The following is a 20,174-nucleotide window of genomic DNA, read 5'->3' as shown; positions in this document are numbered from 1 at the left end:
CCTCCTAGTATATATATGTTATTATAAATGCATTGCATAAAAGGAAGGAATGAATAGGCATCAGAATTAGTGGTAGTGGCAGGCACAAATGACTTGAATAGTGAGACAAAGAATATGGAAAGGGATTTGAAGAAGTTGCTGCAGGAAGTGAAGAATAATAGTGTAATTGGGAAAGTGATTAGTTTGTTGCAATGACACTGAATGATAAAATGGCTGAATTTTTCTGGCGGAGAGTGTTCAATTTGTGAATGTATGGAATGAATTCAAAAGTAAGTTAGATGGTTCAAAGCTGATGGAATGCATTTCAATGGGATTGGTGTTGGTCATTTGGAGCAACTGATGTTTAATAAGAGTGCACAGGGTCCATACAAAATTAGTATCACTAAGAGTTCAGAAAGAGGTTGTAGAAGGATGGGAAAAGGATGAACACAAAGGTGAGGAAGTGATTATAGCAAAGCAAAGTGATGCAGTGCAAAATGGTGGCAATCATAAGAATATAAATGAAAATCAGAGTCAGGATCAGGGAAATGAAGATGGTCAGAACGAAGAGCACTATAACAGAGAGCGAGAGTAAAGAGTGTAGAATTTTATGCTTGTATGTATGAAGTATCAGAAATACGTTTGTAGCATTGATTCAATCAGAATGCCCAAAGATAGTTGGAATACGCGAAACTTAATTGGCTGAGGATGATATACTATCAGGACCTGAAATGGTAAGAAACAGAATTTTCCAAAAGGATAGAAAGATCAAGAGAGGAGGGGGAAGTATTGTTAATGGTGGAATTGTGTCCTTGAAGAGTCAAAGTGGAAAATAGTAGTATGTGTGAAAATTTTGAAGCTGCTTGGTGTGAAGTTGAGATCAATAGGATAGTATATCTAATAGGATGCTATTATAGGCCAGGGAATGTGGAGAGTAGTGATTGTGAAATGTTTAGACAAACTAGTTGGGGCAAGTAAAAGGAAGATGATCCTATTGGAAGCTTTTCCATTAATTCTACTATGTTACTGTCATGAGAGTATAAATTAAAGAGGCCAAGAAATTATATACTTGGTTTAATCCTCTATCCAAGTGTAAGCACACAAAGTCTGCACCTAAGTATTTTCAGGACTTGGATAATTCGTATATAGAAGCTAAAGACTTCGCATTACTTGCCTTAGTATCCCATAATGCAAAGCACATATCCTTACAGACATGTATAATGCAATGCATTATGGGAAGGGTCACTACCCAGACTAGTTTTTCACTGTATAAGTAAAGTCATCTTTAAAAATAAGGCGATCCCCCAGACCACTCTCTATGAGTGACTGAGCATTAGTTCCACTCAGTGCCAGGAGCAACTCATATTCCAGGGAAAAGCACCCACCGACTTGACCCCAATAGAGACCCTGCCCGAAAACGGCAATCCCCAGAGACTCAAGTTGCTCTCTCACAAAGCAAAACTCCTCCAAAATCCCCCCCCCCCCCCACCTCAGCAGGAATTAGATCCAGAAGAAACCTTAAGAGAGCAAAACCTCATATACCAGAGAAAGGGACTCCTTCTGCACAAAAGCACATCACTGGGAAAAGTCATATTTTCATATATGAGTAGCCAAAAGGTGTCACACCTTATTATTAAAATACTTTGGATTAGAGATAGTTGTTTGAATTTTTTCCACTTGGTTATACTATAAATTAAAGATACCAAGAAATTATATACTTAGTTTAATCCTTTATTCAAATGCAAGCAAACAAGTTTGTGCCTGAACTATTTTCAAGACTGAGGCCACTCGTATAAAGAAGCTAATGATTTCACATCACTTGCCTTAGTAACTGAACATAGCTGAACTATAAGGTGGATGAATATGACAAATCATGAGGTGGTTTGTAGCTATATCATGGAATGAAGAATTGGAAGGGAAGGAAATCAATGCTGCTTGGTTCCTACTCAGGAACTATCTTACAGAGGGTAATGTCTGAGTATTCCAAAGGATATTATATATATATTATATATTATATTATATATATATATATTCTGTATTCCAAAGGATATTATACAAGCTAGGTGTAAAATGGATAATTGAAGTGCAATCTAAAGGAAAAAGGCAATGTGGAAGCAACATAAGATGACTGGAAATAATCAGTTACATGAAAAATACAAGGAGCTCACTTGGTGAGGGCAGCAAAAGTGCAGTATGAGCAGCAATTAGCAAATTAGGCCAAGAGAAATCCTATGGAGTTTTTTCAATATGTGGCCGATAGAAGAAAGAATGATTATGGAAGGATTAATAAAACGATAACTACTGAGGATGATATAGTGAGGATTAAATGAGAAATTCATTAAGGTATTCCATCCTTGATGGTATATCATCACATGTCTTGAGGGAATGTTCCAAGAAGTTAACAGCTTTGACTTACCTTTTTAACATGAGTCTTGGACTGGTCCAAGTTCCAAGGTAGTAAAAAGAGGGCAAAATTGTTCTGGTGTTCTCCTTTGCAAATGGGGAGATAAGACTAAAGCTTTAAATTAAAGGCCAATCTGCTTGTCTGCAGTTGTGGTCAAGGTGTTAGAGAGGCTAATGAGGACCAGAATTCAGAACTGGCTTGACAGATACAAATTCTCTTTGATGGACAGCATGGATTTGCTAAAGGAAGATCACGTTTTAATAATCTGCTTACTTATTACAACAAGGTGACAAATGGATTGGATAAGGGGAATGCATATAAAGTAGTATATTTAGATTTTGCAAAGGCCTTTTGATAGATTGCCACATAACCAACAGGACTGGAACAGATGGAGTTGAATGGCAGATTAGTGCATTGGTTTTGAGACTGGCTGTTTAATATCAGCAGATTGTGTATGAGAGAGAGTGATATCCCAAAAGAGGAAAGTCACCAGTTGCATGCCCTAAGGGCCTGTTTTTAGGTTAGATGGTTGTCTTATGGTTTATTTACTGATGCAAGGACAGCAAAGGTCATACTGTGCCATAGTGAAGGTTACATAAATACACAAGGTATTAACAAATAGTCAGAGATAAATTAGTAAATAATATGTATGTACAAATATTAAGTTAAACAATGCAGTATAAATAAAATTTATAACCAAATGTGTTGTATAAATTAATTCATTGTATAAAGTTAAAAATATCATGCAACTTGAGATACTTGAGTATGAACATCTCCCTGAGTGTAATATAGCTTGGCTAGATAGGTAATAATTTCATTCCTCTCTTATGTGAAGTGAGAGAATGGTGGATGCAGGAAATGCACTTAGACAATTTCAGAGGATAATTTCAGAGGGAATACACACAACGAATGAGCTTAAGGACTGGTGCAACAGACTTTATGTCAACTAAAGCAGACCATCTGTAAAGAGTATCACAACTTCATACAGGGTTCTGTGTTAACAATTAATAATCAGGTGTTACCAAAAGGGGGAGGAGTGTCATCTGATTTTTCACAAACTGTGGATAATTTGAAACTAACTGAAAGAAAATGTATATAAAGTAATTATTTTAATTTTGTATTATTTTAAGTCCTTGTAATTTATTGTATGATGAAAAAAGTCAATTGACCATTCCTATATTTGTGCATCAATCAGCATTGCAAATATTGAACAGAAATTTCTGGGAATTATTACTACCAGAAAAAGAATTCATTTTTTTTTATTAATAAATGCTTGAATTTAAAATATAATTGTAACAATTATTCAGAAATAATTAAGCGATTTCAGATAATATTGATGTTTTATTAATTTTCTATGACAAAAGTTTAATAGAGTAGGGGCCATAAAATTTATTTGCAATAGTATATCTTCTGATCTTTTCACTTAGGTTACAACCTTCGAAGACAGTTCATTGATAATATACTGTAAACATGCTTCATACTTTCCTATTTTTGTGGTTACCATATTTATAATATGACAACACTAAAGGTTATCCATGCCACAATGACACAGGAACATAACATCGCACTGCAACGTTAACTTATATTTAGTCTGAAAAGTGAATTCACTGACTTATTAGGTGCATATAAATCCATTTAAGAATAAATGAGTTCTGCAATTAAGATCTGATAATACTGGAGCCTTGACCAATAAGATTAATTTGGAGGAAATTGTTGATAGGAAGTTAGTAATAATGTAACTTTTCATGTAGTGCTATCATGTACATGACAGTGCTACATGTTAGAAATTTGATGATGAGTTCTGGAATTTCTTTCTTTCTTTTTTTTTTTTTTTGACTGAAGTGAATAATTTTTATATTTCTTAGACTGATGAAGAAAACAGTAATAATTAACCAAAACATTTATGAAAACAGCTATTAATAAATCATTAATCCTGTTGTTAACATAATTTTAATTACCATTGTGCATCCTTAGGTGTCAGAATTCAACTAGTTATGAACATTTAGAAGAAATGCTAAAACAATGCAGTAAATAAAAAAAAAAAAATTCTTTAAAGATCTGAAATGGACAAATTGTTCTTTTTATAATTGTAACAAGAGGACATCATAATTCAATACTGGAGAGTTAAAGTTCTGAGAATTGCAGCTGTAAGCATTACAGGAAAGCAAAGAGCAAAGTATAACTAAACATTATTTCAATTGGTATACCAGGTATGTCACGTACAACATGAGCATGGTATACCAGCTCGTGTCATACATGAAGCAGCTAAAGAATTGTCAATGCCCTTGACCATTTTGTTTAATTTGAGTCTCAGGTCTGGGTTAGTCCCAAAGGGGGGGGGGGAGGAGAAAATAGTTCCACTGCATAAAGGAGGTTTCAAGACTGCTATTGTAAATTACCGAACGATCAGCATATCAGTAATCGTTGTCAAGGTCTTGGAGAAAATAGTCAAGAGAAGAATGCGGATTGGATAGATGAAAATGGGATACTGTATGGGGGACTACATGGTTTTGTGAAGGGTAGATCATGCCTCAGTAATTTGCTCACGTTTTATAACACAGTGACGGCTGAACTGGAGAAGGGTAATGGGTTTACGGTGATTCTACTGGACCTTGCTAAGGCCTTTGGCAGGATACCACATGGAACTCTAATCAGTAAACTGCAGCATATGGGGATGGATATAGGGTTGGTGAGATAGATAGGAGGGTGGTTGATGGAGAGAGAGTGGTTTATTCAGGAGTAGAGTCCAAAAGACGGCTTGGAACTAGTGGTGTGCTACAGGGTTCTGTTCTTGGACCACTACTGTTCAATTTGTTCATTAATGATATAGGAAAGGATATGAGAGGAACTGTTCATTTGTTTGCTGATGATGCAAAGTTGGCTAGAGCAACAGTGAGTGCACAGAATGTAAAAATTTTTTAGGATGATTTGGATAAGGAGAATGGATATCAATTTAATGTGGAAAAATGTAAGTTTATGCATTTTGGGGTGAAAAGATTCGCAGCAGTATATCACATTGGTGGAACTGTGCTCCAGGAGATTGACGAGGCCAGGGATTTGGGAGTGTTGAGTGTCGCAAGAGTGGCTAAATCAGCTCATCAAATCACTTGGCTGCTGAAAACTACTTTAACAAGCAGAGACAAACAGGTTATTGTTCGTCTGTATCGAGCGTTGATAAGACCCCATCTAGACTACTGTGCCCAGATGTGGGTGCCAGGGTTTCTTCTGGATGGGGAAGAGGTGGAGACGATCCAGAGACGAGCGACCAAGATGATAGCAGGTTTATGGAATGAACCGTATGAGAACAGGTTGAAGATTTGTGGGTTGCATAAACTGGTTGATAGGTGGAAAAGGGGTGATATGATTGAGACAATCAAATTACTGAAGGGTTTCTATAAGATTAATTCAGAAGATATTTTTGAGAATAGGACTAGTGGTGGGAGGACTAGAGGCCATACATGGAAGCTGGACAAGAGTGTGGTTAGCAAGGGTGTTAGAGCTAGGTTTTTTACTTGGAGAGTGGTGATAACTGTTAATTTTAAGGAAAGAACAACGTATATTATTCATCATCATCATCATGCATATATAGGATTTAGACCTAGCATGGCCTATTCCAGCCTTAGAAGTCATTGTTGAAGAGGACGTCCTGGTTTTCTTTTTCCTAATGGCTTGTACTTTAGGGCTTGTTTTGGTAATCTTTCTGTTTTCATTCTTTGAACGTGTTCCATCCATTTATGTTTATATTTTTTAATTTTTTCTATTACTGGTTCTTGGTTTAATTCTTTCATAATTTCTTCATTTCTTTTGTGATCAAATAGGGTATACTTTGCAGTTTTTCTCATAAACTTCATTTCTGCTGTTGTTAATCTTTATTTGTCTTTTTGTTTTATTGTCCAGATATTGTCAGTTTTTCTCATAAACTTCATTTCTGCTGTTGTTAATCTTTATTTGTCTTTTTGTTTTATTGTCCAGATTTCGCTTCCATACATTAAGACTGGTAGGGCTGATATATTGTATACTTTTAGTCTGGTTTGTTTTTGAACTAGGTTTTGGTTTAAATATAGAGTTAATTACGCCTGTTATTTTTAAATATTTTGCAATTTTTACGTTTATATCTTTTTCATTTTCATATGTGATCGTACATCCTAGGTAGTTAAACAAATTCACCTGTTCTAAGATCTTGTTATCTATTACTATTTTAGTTCTTGCTGGATCTTGTCCTTTAAAGGCCATAATTTTTGATTTTTCTGTTGATATTATCATACGATAATCTTTGGATATCTCATTTAGATCTAAAATAGCTTTCTGTAGTTTATCTTCAGAATTTGTAATTATTATTTGGTCGTCAGCAAAGAGAAGAGTGTTTAAGTTTACTGTAGGAGAAAGTTTAATTCCTTGATGTAAATTTTTATTCCATTTTATTATTATTTCATTTAAGTAGATATTAAAAAGAGTTGCTGAGAGGGGACATCCCTGTAGGACCACTTGGTTTATCTCTCTCGTATATGATAGCTCGTGATTTAATCTTATTTGTATTTGATTATTTTCATATATACTGTGATAGCTTTTAGGATATTATTTGGTATTTGTCTTTCTTTTAATGTGTTAAATAATATGTTTCTTTTAACTTTGTCAAATGCTTTTTCAAAGTCAATAAATGCAATATGTGTTTCTAAATTGTATTCTCTTTTCTAAATCCATTCTGTACTTCTAAAATAAAGTTTTGGAATATTTCATTAGTTTGCTATTTAAGATTCTGCTATATATTTTGTAACAGGAATTTAGTATACTGATACCTCTATAGTTTTTAGGATCATCTCTATTACCTTTTTTAAAGATAGGAATCACAATTGCTTTTTTTTCCCCCCATTCTATTGGGAGGGATACCAGTTGAATAAATTTTATTTAAAAATAATAAAAGTCTTTCTTTGAATCTAGTTCCTGCATATTTATATAGTTCTGAACCCAGTTTATCTTCTCCAGGTGATTTTCCATTTCTTGTTTCATTCAGGCTGATTTCTAATTCTTCTTTAGTTATTTCCTTTTCATTTTCGTTAATTGTTTGCCAGTTGTCTTTATTAAAATATTTGTCTGTCCACAATTCTGTGTAGTAATTTAGAAATTCTTCTAATTTCAATTCAGTGTTTAATTTTATGTTTTCTTTGGTATCTGCATTTAAGTGTTTCAAAATTTTATATACATTGGGTCTTATTTTATATAAATCATGTTCTAAATTAGAAACAAATTTGTTCCATGATTCGCTATGTCTTTTTCTGACTTCTCTTTTAGCTATGGCTCTTATTCTTTTATATTCTATTTCATCTTCTAATCTTATACTGCTTAACCATTTGTGATAGGCTTATTTTTTCTTTTTGATTATTTCTTTCATTGTATCATGCCAGATCTTCAGTTTTTTCCTTTTATTGAATTTTTTGGTCTTTCCTAAGCTTTCATTTGCTGCAACATTTAGTATCGTTTTTATATTAAGCCATTCTATTTCTATTTCTTCATTTTGTTTTATTTTGTCTAGATATTGGTTAATTCTTTGTACATATAGCCATTGTACATCTGTGTCATTCAATAGTCTAGTTTTATAAACAAATGTTTCAATTTTTCTTTCTGTTCTTGTTACTTGTAGCCATTTAGGTGGTAATCTTAATTTTATTTTAACAAGGAAGTGGTCACTGCTTATTTCATATCCTCTGTGAACTCTAACATCTAGTGAAAATTTTGATGTCTTTTCATTTAATATAAAGTAATCTAATATTGATTTCCATTCTCTTGCTGCCCAAGTATATTTATGTACGTCTTTATGTTTATAGATGGAATTCATTATTTTTAGGTTATTATAAACTACAAAGTCGATCAATTTTTTACCATTCCTGTTTAAAGTATGTTCTCCATGTATTCCTATATTATTATTAATTTTTGTGTTTCAGATTCTTGCATTTAAGTCTGCTAAAGTTATGTAATCATTTTTATTTATTTTATTATATATGTTTTGTAGCTGATTATAAAAATCAATATTATCTTGTTCTCTTCCCTCTTCTTGGGCATATAAACCAATTATTGTTAAATAGCCTCTATCTATTTTTATTCTAGCTTCTATTATTCTTTCATTCCATAATTTATAATGTTTTAACTGTTTTGAAAGGAAGTTATGAATCCAAATCATGACTCCTGTTTGTGCTCTTTGGTCTCTGTCAACTCCACTGTATATCACATTAAAATTTTCAGTTCTCATGGTTCCTTTTAATTTCTTTTTTGTTTCAGCGATTACTGCTATTTTAAAATTTTTTTCATTTAATAATCAGTATAATTCTATTTCTTTATATGCTATTCCTCTTACATTCCAGTTTGCTATGTGTATTATATTTTGTATAAAGTGGTATAAAGCTGATGGATTACATTTGAATGGATTTGGTGTTGGGCATTTAGAAAGGCTATTATTTTCTGAGAAGGCACAGAGTCAAGAAGTTAATGTAGCAAATGATCAGAATCTACTAAAACAAGATATCACAAATCAACAGATTGTACAGCAGGAAGAAGATGGATATGAGGTGGTTGCATCCAAGGTGATGGAATGCATAAAGGTGAGGATGAGACAGGTAAGAATGGAAATCACAGTCAGGATCAGGGAAATGGGAGTGGTACATCTCTCTCTCTCTTCAAACCGAAGAGAGAGAGAGAGAGAGATGTGGTATAGCAGCTAGAATACAGAATGTTGGTGCTGTAGGATGGCCTCAAACACACAGCGATTGTTATGTTTATACATAGATGTAAAAAGTATTCAAAACAAGAAAGCTGAGTTTGTGCCATTCTCAATCAATGTCACAAACTCAGTAATTGGAATTTGAGATGGCATGCCGAAAAGTAATTGGAATAAGTGAAACTTGGTTGTCTGAAGAGGAGGATGTGATGTCAGGAAGAGAATTAGAAGGATATATAATTTTCTGGAGGGATAGAAATGCGAAAAGAGGAGGGGGGAGTGCTGTTAATGATTGCAGAGGAATTGTGTCTGCAAAGTGTGGAAGTTGATGGTGCATGCACAGATTCTGAATCTGTGTGGTGCGAAGTTGAAATAAACAGGTTAGTATATCTGATAGGATGCTGTTATAGGCCAAGGAATACAAAGAATACTGATTGTGAAATGTTTAGACAAATTAGTTGGGCATGTAAAAAGAAGGTGATCCTAATGGGAGACTTTAATTACAGGAATATAGACTGGAAGGAGGAGATAGTGTATGGGAACAAGAAGAGCGAGTTTGCGGAATTTCTGAGCAATAAGTATCTTAAGCAGCACGTGACTGAAGCAACTAGAAGCTTTAACGTTTTGGATTTGATGATAACTTCAGAGGATGCAGTTGTTAACGAGGTGTTGACAGTTGACACTGCCGCCAGTTGGTGAGAGTGATCATGAGGTACTTGTTTGGGAAGCGATGATGTGGAAATACAAAGTGGATACATGTGGAAATGGGAAGTAGATACATGTGGAAGTACAAAGCAGGTGATTATAGAAAGCTACGTAGCCACTTAGCATCAGTACATTGAGTAGATGAGCTGAGCAGAAAAGATGTTGACAATGCATAAAAACTAATAAGGCAGTATCTGACAAAAGCAATGTATGACTGCATACCGAGGGTTAAGTGAGTAAACAGAGTGGAGTAAAATGGATGAACAGTGAAATCAAGCAAGCTGTGCTGGAAAAGAAAATGCTATGGAGGAGGTATAAGACAGTTGGTGGTGATTATATCCATGAAGAGTATAAGGTGTAGGCTAGAAAGGTGACGAGCATGGTAAAAAAGAAAAAGTGCAGTATGAGAGGAGATTGGCTGGTCAGGCCAAGGTTAACTCAAGGGAATTTTTCTGCTACATGGCAAGCAAGAGGAAGAATAATTATGGCAGACTAATATTGGTGGATAGTCAGGGCAGCAGACTAACAGCTGCAAAGGATATAGTTGAATTATTGAACGAGCACTTTATCAGTGTATATCATACTGGTGTAAATGATCCAGTGCAATATATAGAAGTGAGGCAAGTATTAGGAGAACTGAAAGTAAAAGAAACAGAGGTGCATCAGGTGTTGGTTGGGTTAAATGTGAATAAGGCTGTGGGAATGGATGACATATCACCACGTATGCTTAAGGAATGTGCGCCACAGTTGGTTATTTAATGAAAGTGTTGCAGTGGGAAGGGTTCTTAAGGGGTGGAAAGAAGGCAAAATAGTGCCACTCCACAAGCATGGTTCTAAGACAGAAGTCTCCAACTATAGGCCAGTTTGTATAACTGCAGTTGTGGTCAAGGTATTGGAGAGATTGGTAAGGAATAGCATACAGAATTGGGTTGATGGACATGGCATTTTTTATGATGGTCAGCATTGATTTGTAAAGGGTAGGTCCTGTTTCAGTAATTTACTTGCATTTTATGATAAGGTGACGAATGTGTTAGATAAGGGAGAATCATATACAGTGATATTCTTAGACTTTGCAAAAGCGTTTGATAAATTACTACATGATAAGTTGGTGTACAAGTTGCAGAGGATGGGAATAGACAGTATATTGGTTAGATGGATCAAAGATTGGCTCTCTGAACAATACCTGCTGGTATTGTTCAGAGATGGAGCAGTGTCTCAAAAAAGAAGGGTAACCAGTGGCATACCCCAGGATTCTATTCTTGGGTCCCTGCTGTTTAACTTGTTTGTAAATGATATATCATCGTTTGCAAACAAGTGGACTGACTGGGGATATTCAGTTATTTGCTGATGATACAAAGTTGGGAAGAATTATAAGTAGCACTGCTGATGCTAAATCACTTTAGGAAGTTTTGAATACTTTTTACTTAGACAAAAGAGTAGTTTTAATATCAATAAGTGTAATTTGTTGCATTTTGGAGTGCAGAAATATAAGGTTGCGTACTATATCAATGGTGCCGTACTGCAGGAAGAGGATGAGATTAGAGATTTGGGAGTGATGGTTGACAGTAGACTAAGTTTAGAGGACATATTGCTCCTCCTGTTATAAAGGTTGCACATCGTAGTGCTGCTATGATAAGAAGTACTCTAACATGCAAGGATAAGGAAGTGGTTGTGCCACTGTATGAGGCACTGATCAGACCACACTTGGACTGTTGTGCCCAGATCTTGTCACCTAGTTTTCAATGTCATGTGGAGACATTGCAGAGGGTCCAGAGATGAGTGACTAAGACAATATCATGACTTTGGAATGCTGGCTATGGAGAGAGTTTAAGAGATGTGGATTGCAGAGTTCTGTGGATAGGAGGAAGAGAGGTGATATGATAAAGACGTTTAAGTTAGTGAGAGGATTTTATCAAATTAATCCAGAGGGGATTATAAAAAAAGTAGAAGGAGAGAGGGAAAGAACAAGAAGTCATTCCTGGAAGGTCTGTAAAAGTGTGGTGAAGAAGAGTGTGAGAAGTAGATTTTTTACATGGAGAATTGTCAGTGAATGGAATGCATTACCAGAATGTGTTGTTAATGCAAGGAGTGTTAAGGACTTTAAGATTCTATATGATAAATATGTTGTCAGTTGAATGAACCTCCCATGATGAGTCTGTCGACTCCATGGAGGATGTAATAATAATAACAAAAAAAGAAACAGCATAAAAATATTATACACATTAATATTTTTTAATGAAATTCTGAAGTGCTACAGGCACAACAGAGAACAGTGGTATTACGATAATGTAATTCACATATGCAACACATGATGATGCCACTTCAGCAGATGCAAATATATTATGGTGAAGTGCCATTCCAGGTGGTGTATCTACTATGGAAAAAATCCATTCTGAAGCTATTCAAATAACACATAAATTATTGCATTTGTGTATTTGAGTCTAGAGATCATTTTAACTTTGATTCTTTCTAAAATTTTGTACATATAATTTTATTTTCAAGATGATATTCATTTTTATCCTGCTCAAAAAACAAAAAAATCACTTCCTATTTCAAATCTTCTATATACTCTTGTGTTCAGGACCAGTGTGAAGCTATTACTATCAACAATAACTAGTTAATGAGATTTTTCTTATTTCTTATGTCTTCTCTCCATGTAAATTTGTAGAGATTTTTGTTGGAACATATTAGTAATGACTAGCTCGTGTGCAGAACATTACTGTGCAAATATCAGGTAAAAATGTTTGTGTGGCTTTTCATAATAAAACTAAACAACTGCAGAAATTTTCATAAAATGTTTTATTAATTAAAATAAGTACCTTCACAATCTACAACTCTTTCCCAATGAGATACAAGTTTGTAAATTTCGCTTTTATAAAATCTTTTGTCTTTAGAAGTAATAAACCTAGCAACCTCTGCTTCAATCTTTGTTTTATTGCAGAACTGTCTATTTCTCATGTGATTGTCTAGGGCCAAAAAAAGGTGATACTCACTTGGAGAAATGCCAGGAGAATATGGAGGATGAGGTAGTATCTCCCATTCTAAAGCACAAATCTTCTCACAAGAGTAAGTTTTGCAGTACGAGGTATTGCATAGTCCTGTAAGAATAGCACTCCCTTCCGATTAACTAGTCCTAGATGTATCTGAAGTAACACCTCCTGCACATGCTTAAGCTGCATTGAGTATATCTGACTGTTTGGCCTGCAGTGAGAAACTAGTAGTGGACAATACCAGCTCCAGTCCATCAAGCATAGTCTTCTTTTCATATCATAAAAACACCTTGTTTTTATGATATGAAAGAAGTGAAGAACAAATTGATAGCCTTTGAAGTTTATTGTCATTTGATAATGCATGTGGGAGCCAATTGCTTAGCTTCCATGATTTTCCCAGTTGATGCAGGTGTAAATGAATTGTTTCAACACTCACATTAAACATTTGTGAAATTTCTTGACATGTTAATCTTGAATTATTTTCAACAGCGGCATGTAATTCTTCATTATCAATAATGGAGAGTCTTCCTGAATGTGGTGTATCTTCAGGTGAGTCATCACCAGAAACAAATTTTTAAAACCATGACTGTACAGTACATTCTGCTACCGCATCTTTTCCAAATGCCACACACCTTATGGGATGATTCTGAAGCATTCGAACCAAGTTTAAATTCGTAAAGCAAGCAAGCGTGAATTACACCATGTTCAAGTGACATTTTAAAAAGGTTCAAAGTCACAGAAAAAGAGTACACACCAAGTTAGAGCACACCAATTGACTGAGGCATATCTGTGCCTTATGACACACATAAAAATTGTGTTCTGCAAACCACTACAAAATAAAACAAGTCACTGCAGTGAACACTACCGAAAACTGCACGAACTTTTTTGATCAGCTGACACTTACCATTATTATTAGCTTGGCTCTTTTTTTTCAAAATTCCCCCCAAACCTTTCTATGTATCTGGTATGCATTTCCTGCTCTGCTGTTTATGTCAACTGCCTTCTTTAATGACTCGCCAAATTCCTAGACTTCCTACTTAGTTGAACTTTCTGTAGGATGATATGAAAAAATAGCTCGAATTGTCCAATTCCCCATTTTTGATGTTTGCCACATAAAGTGTTTGAAATTTTAAACGTTTCATGTTAATAAGGGCATCTGGCCTTAATATTAAGTGAATGTACAAACATGATATCAACAAGTCTCTGAAGAGTGGAAGAAAGGAAAAATAATACCAATACATAATAAGAATTCAGGTCAGTAGTTGAAAACTACTGACCTGAATTCTCACTTGTGATGAAACTTATTCTTTTCAGAGGGCAGCATATGTATATAAAGGACAGGCTTGTACAGTGATTTTTCTGGATTTAACAAAAGTGTTCAGCACAATATTTCATCAAAAACTGCTGTTAAAATTGAAGAGGAAGAGAATTGAGTTGGATAATCAACCTGCAGCCTGGATATAGGAATGGATGACCGATAAAACACATTCATTCAATGAGCTGTGTAGAGGAAAAGCAAAAAACTTAAAGAAGGTTATAAGCAAACATGATATCAACATGAGTACCAGATCCATTTTTCATCACAAGTGAGCAAGTAATCCAAAAACATCTCATTTTTATGATGTGTAAGAGGTGAAGAACAAATTGTGCCATAAGCTCTCTTCTGAGATCATTATTGTTTAAGGAACAATCAATTTTATGCCAATGTTGCTTAATAGCTCACATAGTAAAATTTATGCAGAAAACAACTGACTTAATGCAATGGATGCTGATAAATAAGGATAAGGAGGTGATGCCAATTTTTAAGAGACTAATTAAGCCATATCGGAATTGAAGGAGAAAACACGTAAATAAGCTGGGGACATAAGTTAGTGAGAGGAGCTTATAAGATAGAAACAGATCAAATACTGCATAAGGATAACAGGGCAGTGTGAGATCAAGAAGTCATCCCTGGAAACTGGATAAGGATCATGTTAGTCAGGGAGTGAAAGATTTTTTACACAGAGAGTGGTGAATAAGTGAAAGGTACTGCTGGAGCTGGTAGTGAGTACACAATACTGAATGTATTCATTTTCAGTAAGTTTTTGTGACATGAAGGTCTGGAAATGAGATAGATGGAGAGAGAGAGGTTTATCATGATGGTGAAATAAATAGTATTTGAATTATCATATAAAATAAATTTAAATATCTTTATATTCTTTATGATACAAACCTTCATCTATCATGTGCATATCCAAATCTTTTCCTGCATTTCTTTCAATAAACTGGACACCTTGAAAATGCTTCTGAAGTGCTTCTTGAATCACATCATGAAGTGGCTGATCCTATTAAAAAACAGCAAGAGTGAATAATAATATGGATAAGATATTGGGGTGTTGCACAGACCCAGGAGCACAGAGGGTGGGGATGGGGACCAGGAGATGTTTAGACAGTTGAGTTTGGCAAGTTCAAGAAGAATGATTGTTATGGGAGAGTTTAACTACAGTAGTATAAATTGGAGAAAAGAAGATGCATGTAGCAATAAGGGAATGGAATTTCTAGAATTCTTGAGGGACACATGTCTTAGGCAACATGTAATAGATGGAACAAGAGGTTCAAGAGTTTTGGATTTGGTTACAGCATCAGAAGAGTTGATAATAACTGAGATGACATCTCTCCCACCAGTTGGAGAGAGTGACCATATGGTTTTGACTTGGAAAATGAATAGATATTATTCTTATTATTCCTGACACCTCCAAGGAGTCCGAAGACTCATCGCGGGAGGACACTACAACTGTCTCATCTCAACTGATACAACTGCCTCAACCACTACACCGAACCTCTACTATGAATCATCTCCATCAACGCCATCTACCGCCCACTTTCACCACCACTACTAGTTTTCTATGTCTGTAAATTGCGTGTATCAAAGAGACGGGAACGTATGTGGAATTATAAGGCAGGTGATTATAATAGTCTAAGACGTCAACTTGGGGAAGTTTCATGGAGGGAGGAATTGGAAGGCCGGGATATCATTAGTACGTGGGAAATTGTGAAAGAATATTTGTTAGCAGCAATGGTAAGTTGTATACCACGAGTGAAGAAGAGGACACAATTTGAAGTAAAGTGGATGACAAACAATATTAAGTAGGAATTGCATGTGAAAAAGAGGCTATGGAAGAGATATAAGGAGACAGGTGAAGAGAAGATGCATGAAGAATATAAGACACAGGTCAGAAGAGTGACTAGTATGGTAAGGAAGGCGAAACTGGAATATGAGAGGAGATTGGGCCTCAGATCCAAAGAAAATCCTAGGGAATTTTTTAGCTATGTGGCCAGGAGGAGGAGAAATGACTGTGGAAGAATGATATTGTGGGATAAAAATGGGAATAGAGTGACTGATGCAGAGGACATAGTGGAATTGTTCAATGAACACTTTATTGGAGTATTTCATCCTGGAGGAGTCAGTTTTAATACTAGAAGGATAGGGCAGGTTCGAGGTTTAGAAGTGCAGGAGGAGAACGTGTTCCAAATACTGAGTACTCTGGATGTCAGTAAAGCTGTGGGATTGGATGGTATTTCACCACGAGTTTTGAGAGAATGTGCTAGGGAACTGATGGTGCCTTTGACCTGGCTTTTCAATGAAAGTCTGGATGTGGGAAAGGTGACCATGGCATGGTAGGAAGGTAAGATAGTGCCATTGCATAAGGGTGGTAATAGACTGGAAGTGTCTAATTATAGGCCAGTTTGCATGTAATCAGTAGTTGTTAAGATCTTGGAGAAAGTAGTGAGGGATCGTATGCAGCATTGGGTAGATGAGGGTGGTGTTATCCGTGAGAGTCAACATGGATTTGTGAAGGGGAATTCTTGTTTTAGCAATATGCTAGCCTTTTATAATAAAGTTACAAGAACATTAGATGAGGGAAAGCCATATACTGCTATTTTCTTAGACTTTGCGAAAGCATTTGACAGGGTGCCACATGATAAGCTGATATTTAAGTTGCAGCACATGGGTCTGGATGTCAGATTGGTCAACTGGATTCAGGATTGGCTGTCCGATAGGTATCAGGGAGTTGTGTATAGTGGGACAGTTTCAAGGAGGCAGAGGGTTACAAGTGGGATGCCACAGGGCTCAGTACTACGACCTATATTGTTTAACCTTCAGTGGATTGCAAGGGGATATTCAGTTGTTTGCAGATGATGTGAAGCTGGGAAGGATTATTAGTAATAGTGCAAATGTGGTAGCCCTGCAAGAGGATTTGAATAAGCTAGATAGATGGGCAAATGAATGAGGAATGTCGGTTTAACAGCAAAATGTAAGGATTTGAGGTTTGGGAAACATCGATGGGATGCTGTATACGCTATGGGAGTAATTATACTGGAGGAAGTAGGGAAGACAAGAGATCTGGGGTTGATGATTGATAGAAACCTGAAATTTTGGGAACATATTGCAAAGGTGGTGAAGGTAACACAGAGGATTGCTGCAATAATGAGAGGAACACTGACCTGCAGAGATAAAAAGGTTATCATTCCATTGTATAAGTCTCTGATCAGACCACACTTAGACTATTGTTCTCAGATTTGGTCCTCAGGATTCGAAGGGGATAAATTAACCATGGAAAGGGTACAAAGGCAGATAACAAAGATGGTTTCAGGACTGTACCATGTTAGTTATGAGGATTGGCTGAGGGAATGTGGACTGCAGAGTTTGGTGGATAAAAGAAGGAGAGGTGATATGATTGAGACTTTTAAACTGTCAAGAGGTGGTTACAGGGTTGACACTGGGGAGTTCTTTCGCTTGGTTAAACAGCGGGAAGGAGTGATGACAAGAGGCCATCCCTGTAAGTTACGAAAGGAAACTGTTTGCAAGAGGGTGAAGAGTTGTTTCTTTGCATGGAGGGTGGTTGAACTATGGAATGCATTGCCTGATGGAGTGGTGAGAGTGAGACCGGTCAATGAGATTAACTAGTGGTATGATAGACTTTGTGTTTCTCAGGGGGTGACCCCCCCTCGATGAGTCTTGATAGACTTTGTGTTTCTTAGGAAGGACTTCCCACGATGAGTCTTTTGACTCCATGGAGACCTGAATAATAATAATAATAATAATAATAAAAGGAAAAAACATCAAAATTTTATTAACATAATTTTTTCAACTTACATAGGATCCTGGTTCTTTAACTGGAGAATCATCAGTTGGATATAATCTAGATACCTTATCTTTAAGAATTTCATAGCCTTTTGGAACTATATTTGTATAATCCTGAATGCATTGCAGCCACCACCATACAGAATCTCGACAATTATATCGTGCATGAATGCCTTTATCAAGAAGATTAGGAATGAGCCCATGCCGAAGACAGCCTCCATAAGCCAGAATCATAAATCTATTGAAAGCATTAAATATTATCTTTATTAATGATAGAAAACAAGGCATGAAATAGCAACTTAATATCAAAGCAACTTTAAATAATTTAATTTTTTTTTTTTTTTTTTTTGCAACCAGCACATTAGTGTACAATATTTATAGCATATCAGACCTGTGCATCTGTTCATATACTGAGACATATTTTGTATACCTGATATCTAATCAATGAAAGTTTGTCACATATGCCAGTGCATATAGTGAGAGAAAGAATCGCAGAACTGCTATAATATTCCGATGAAATATTACTTACAATCAGTCAATACATTTCAAATTTGAAAGAGATTTAAAACATTTAATGATTTATATAACTAAATAGGGAATTCATTTTATGAAAGTATATATAAATGATGACATCATGACTATCAAATTTCTGAATGATGTATATCCTAAAAGGTTGTACAGGATGGTATAAGTTTATATATTAAAAAAAAAAAAAAAAAAATGTCATTTATTCTCCAAAGAGAGCATGCAATGCCATTTAACCCTAACTAATTTTCTGGACTAATGGCTAGCTAGTTTCCACCTTTAGCCAATCACAGAATAGCTAGTGCAAGACTCATTAAGAGCTGGCGATTGTGCAATATAGTCTATCCGAGTCAAGTCATTAATTCCCAAGTTATGGCCTGTATCCACAAATAGTTGAATAGTTGAAGTACCAAACTTAAAAGCATACCTTCATTAGATCTCTAGATGACAGTCTTCCATCATACTTTTGGAGGTATGAAGTGTCTTTGCCACATTTCATCTTTAGAGTAGTGTTTACTGTTTCTATCCCATCCAACCTTTTTTCCTGCATGTAGTGTGAGTGGAGGCTTCCATGTTCATGCTTTCTGCATCTTAACTAGGGAGACAGTACCTCCTCCATTTGAGAGTGGTACAGCACTATAAAGCAGTTTCAACAGGCTGGCCACCAGACAGTATATGAGAACAAACCTGTTGGTTTATTCTCATATACCATCTGGTGAAGGCAGTATACTGTCTTCAGCAGGCTTCCTGATCAGCTGGCAAATAATCCTGCTGCTTATTTTGCCAGGTTGTGGCTGGAGGGAGTGAGTATAGTAGCTTCAAGCAGATACTGTCCAAAGGCCACACTTGGGCTTGGACTGGAGTCTGGGTACTCCTTGTGCAGTGGTAGTGATCTGCAAGTTCTTCATCTCCCTTCTGCATGCCCCTATTCTTTAAATTTCCCATAATCTTACTCACAACCAAGATCAATAGTACAAAAATTTCAGAGTAACTGTGGTTAAAAGAATCTTCCATATAAACCACCAAAGTGGGATTAATACACAAGATGATGGGATCAAGCAGTTATCTTGCCTAAAAGAAACCCAACACTCTACTAGCAAGGTGGTCATAATTCTTTAGCTCATGAGGGTATATTGCAGGATAAATACAGTGGAATAAGATAGTATTTAGAAGATACAACATAAATCAGTGTGAGGCACAAATCTTCACAAATCTAGGAGACTTTTTCTGGTGTACCCAGTTTGGACAAAGATTCGAAGAATATATGTCCAAACATTGCTAATGCATTATATGTATTAGCAATGTTATCGCCATTTCACATGCAAAAAAAAAAAAAAAAAAAAAAAAATCAGAGGGATAATGCATGTGAAATGGGGATAACATTACTAATGCATACAAAAAAGATTGAGAAAGCAAAAGTTGTCTGTTGCCAAGGTATGATAAAGGCAGAGATGACGAGCTATGTTCACGAATAAGCCAATGCATAGATTGTGCAGGAGAAAAGGTGTGGAGTGAGTCTGATGGTATAAGTTAATATACTTATATAAGGAAGGGAGGATTTATATAAGGTGGATGGCTTGCATTTAAATGAATTAGGGGAAAGAAGGTTTGAGAAAGAGTTGTTCAGTGAATCAGGGGAAACTTTGTTTTTGCATCTTAACTAGAATGTTAAAGAAACGAGAATGTTTTTGGGGGTAGGGGATGCAGGTGAGCAGACGGCCCAGGTAACCTGGAAGT

The 20,174-nt window shown here is 35.7% G+C and overlaps 1 protein-coding gene across 1 annotated transcript in view; it reads right to left on the bottom strand.

Moving 5' to 3' along the window:
• LOC150092290 (glycogen debranching enzyme) overlaps nucleotides 1-20,174 on the bottom strand; it is a 461,626-nt gene that overhangs the window by 100,885 nt on the left and 340,567 nt on the right. The window contains exons 21-22 of the mRNA XM_090414998.1: nucleotides 17,925-18,150; nucleotides 15,000-15,111 (exon numbers count right to left, since the gene is read on the bottom strand). Coding sequence (XP_090271124.1) covers nucleotides 15,000-15,111; nucleotides 17,925-18,150 — 338 coding nt within the window. The remainder of the gene's footprint in view (nucleotides 1-14,999; nucleotides 15,112-17,924; nucleotides 18,151-20,174) is intronic.

The sequence above is a fragment of the Typopeltis vanoorti genome, chromosome 26 (assembly GCF_054136105.1).
Source record: "Typopeltis vanoorti isolate ZY-2024b chromosome 26, IOZ_Tvanoo_1.0, whole genome shotgun sequence".
NCBI classification, from domain to species: domain Eukaryota; kingdom Metazoa; phylum Arthropoda; class Arachnida; order Uropygi; family Thelyphonidae; genus Typopeltis; species Typopeltis vanoorti.
The sequence above is the reverse complement of the archived record's forward strand: the minus strand, read 5'-3'. Positions and strand labels throughout refer to the sequence as shown.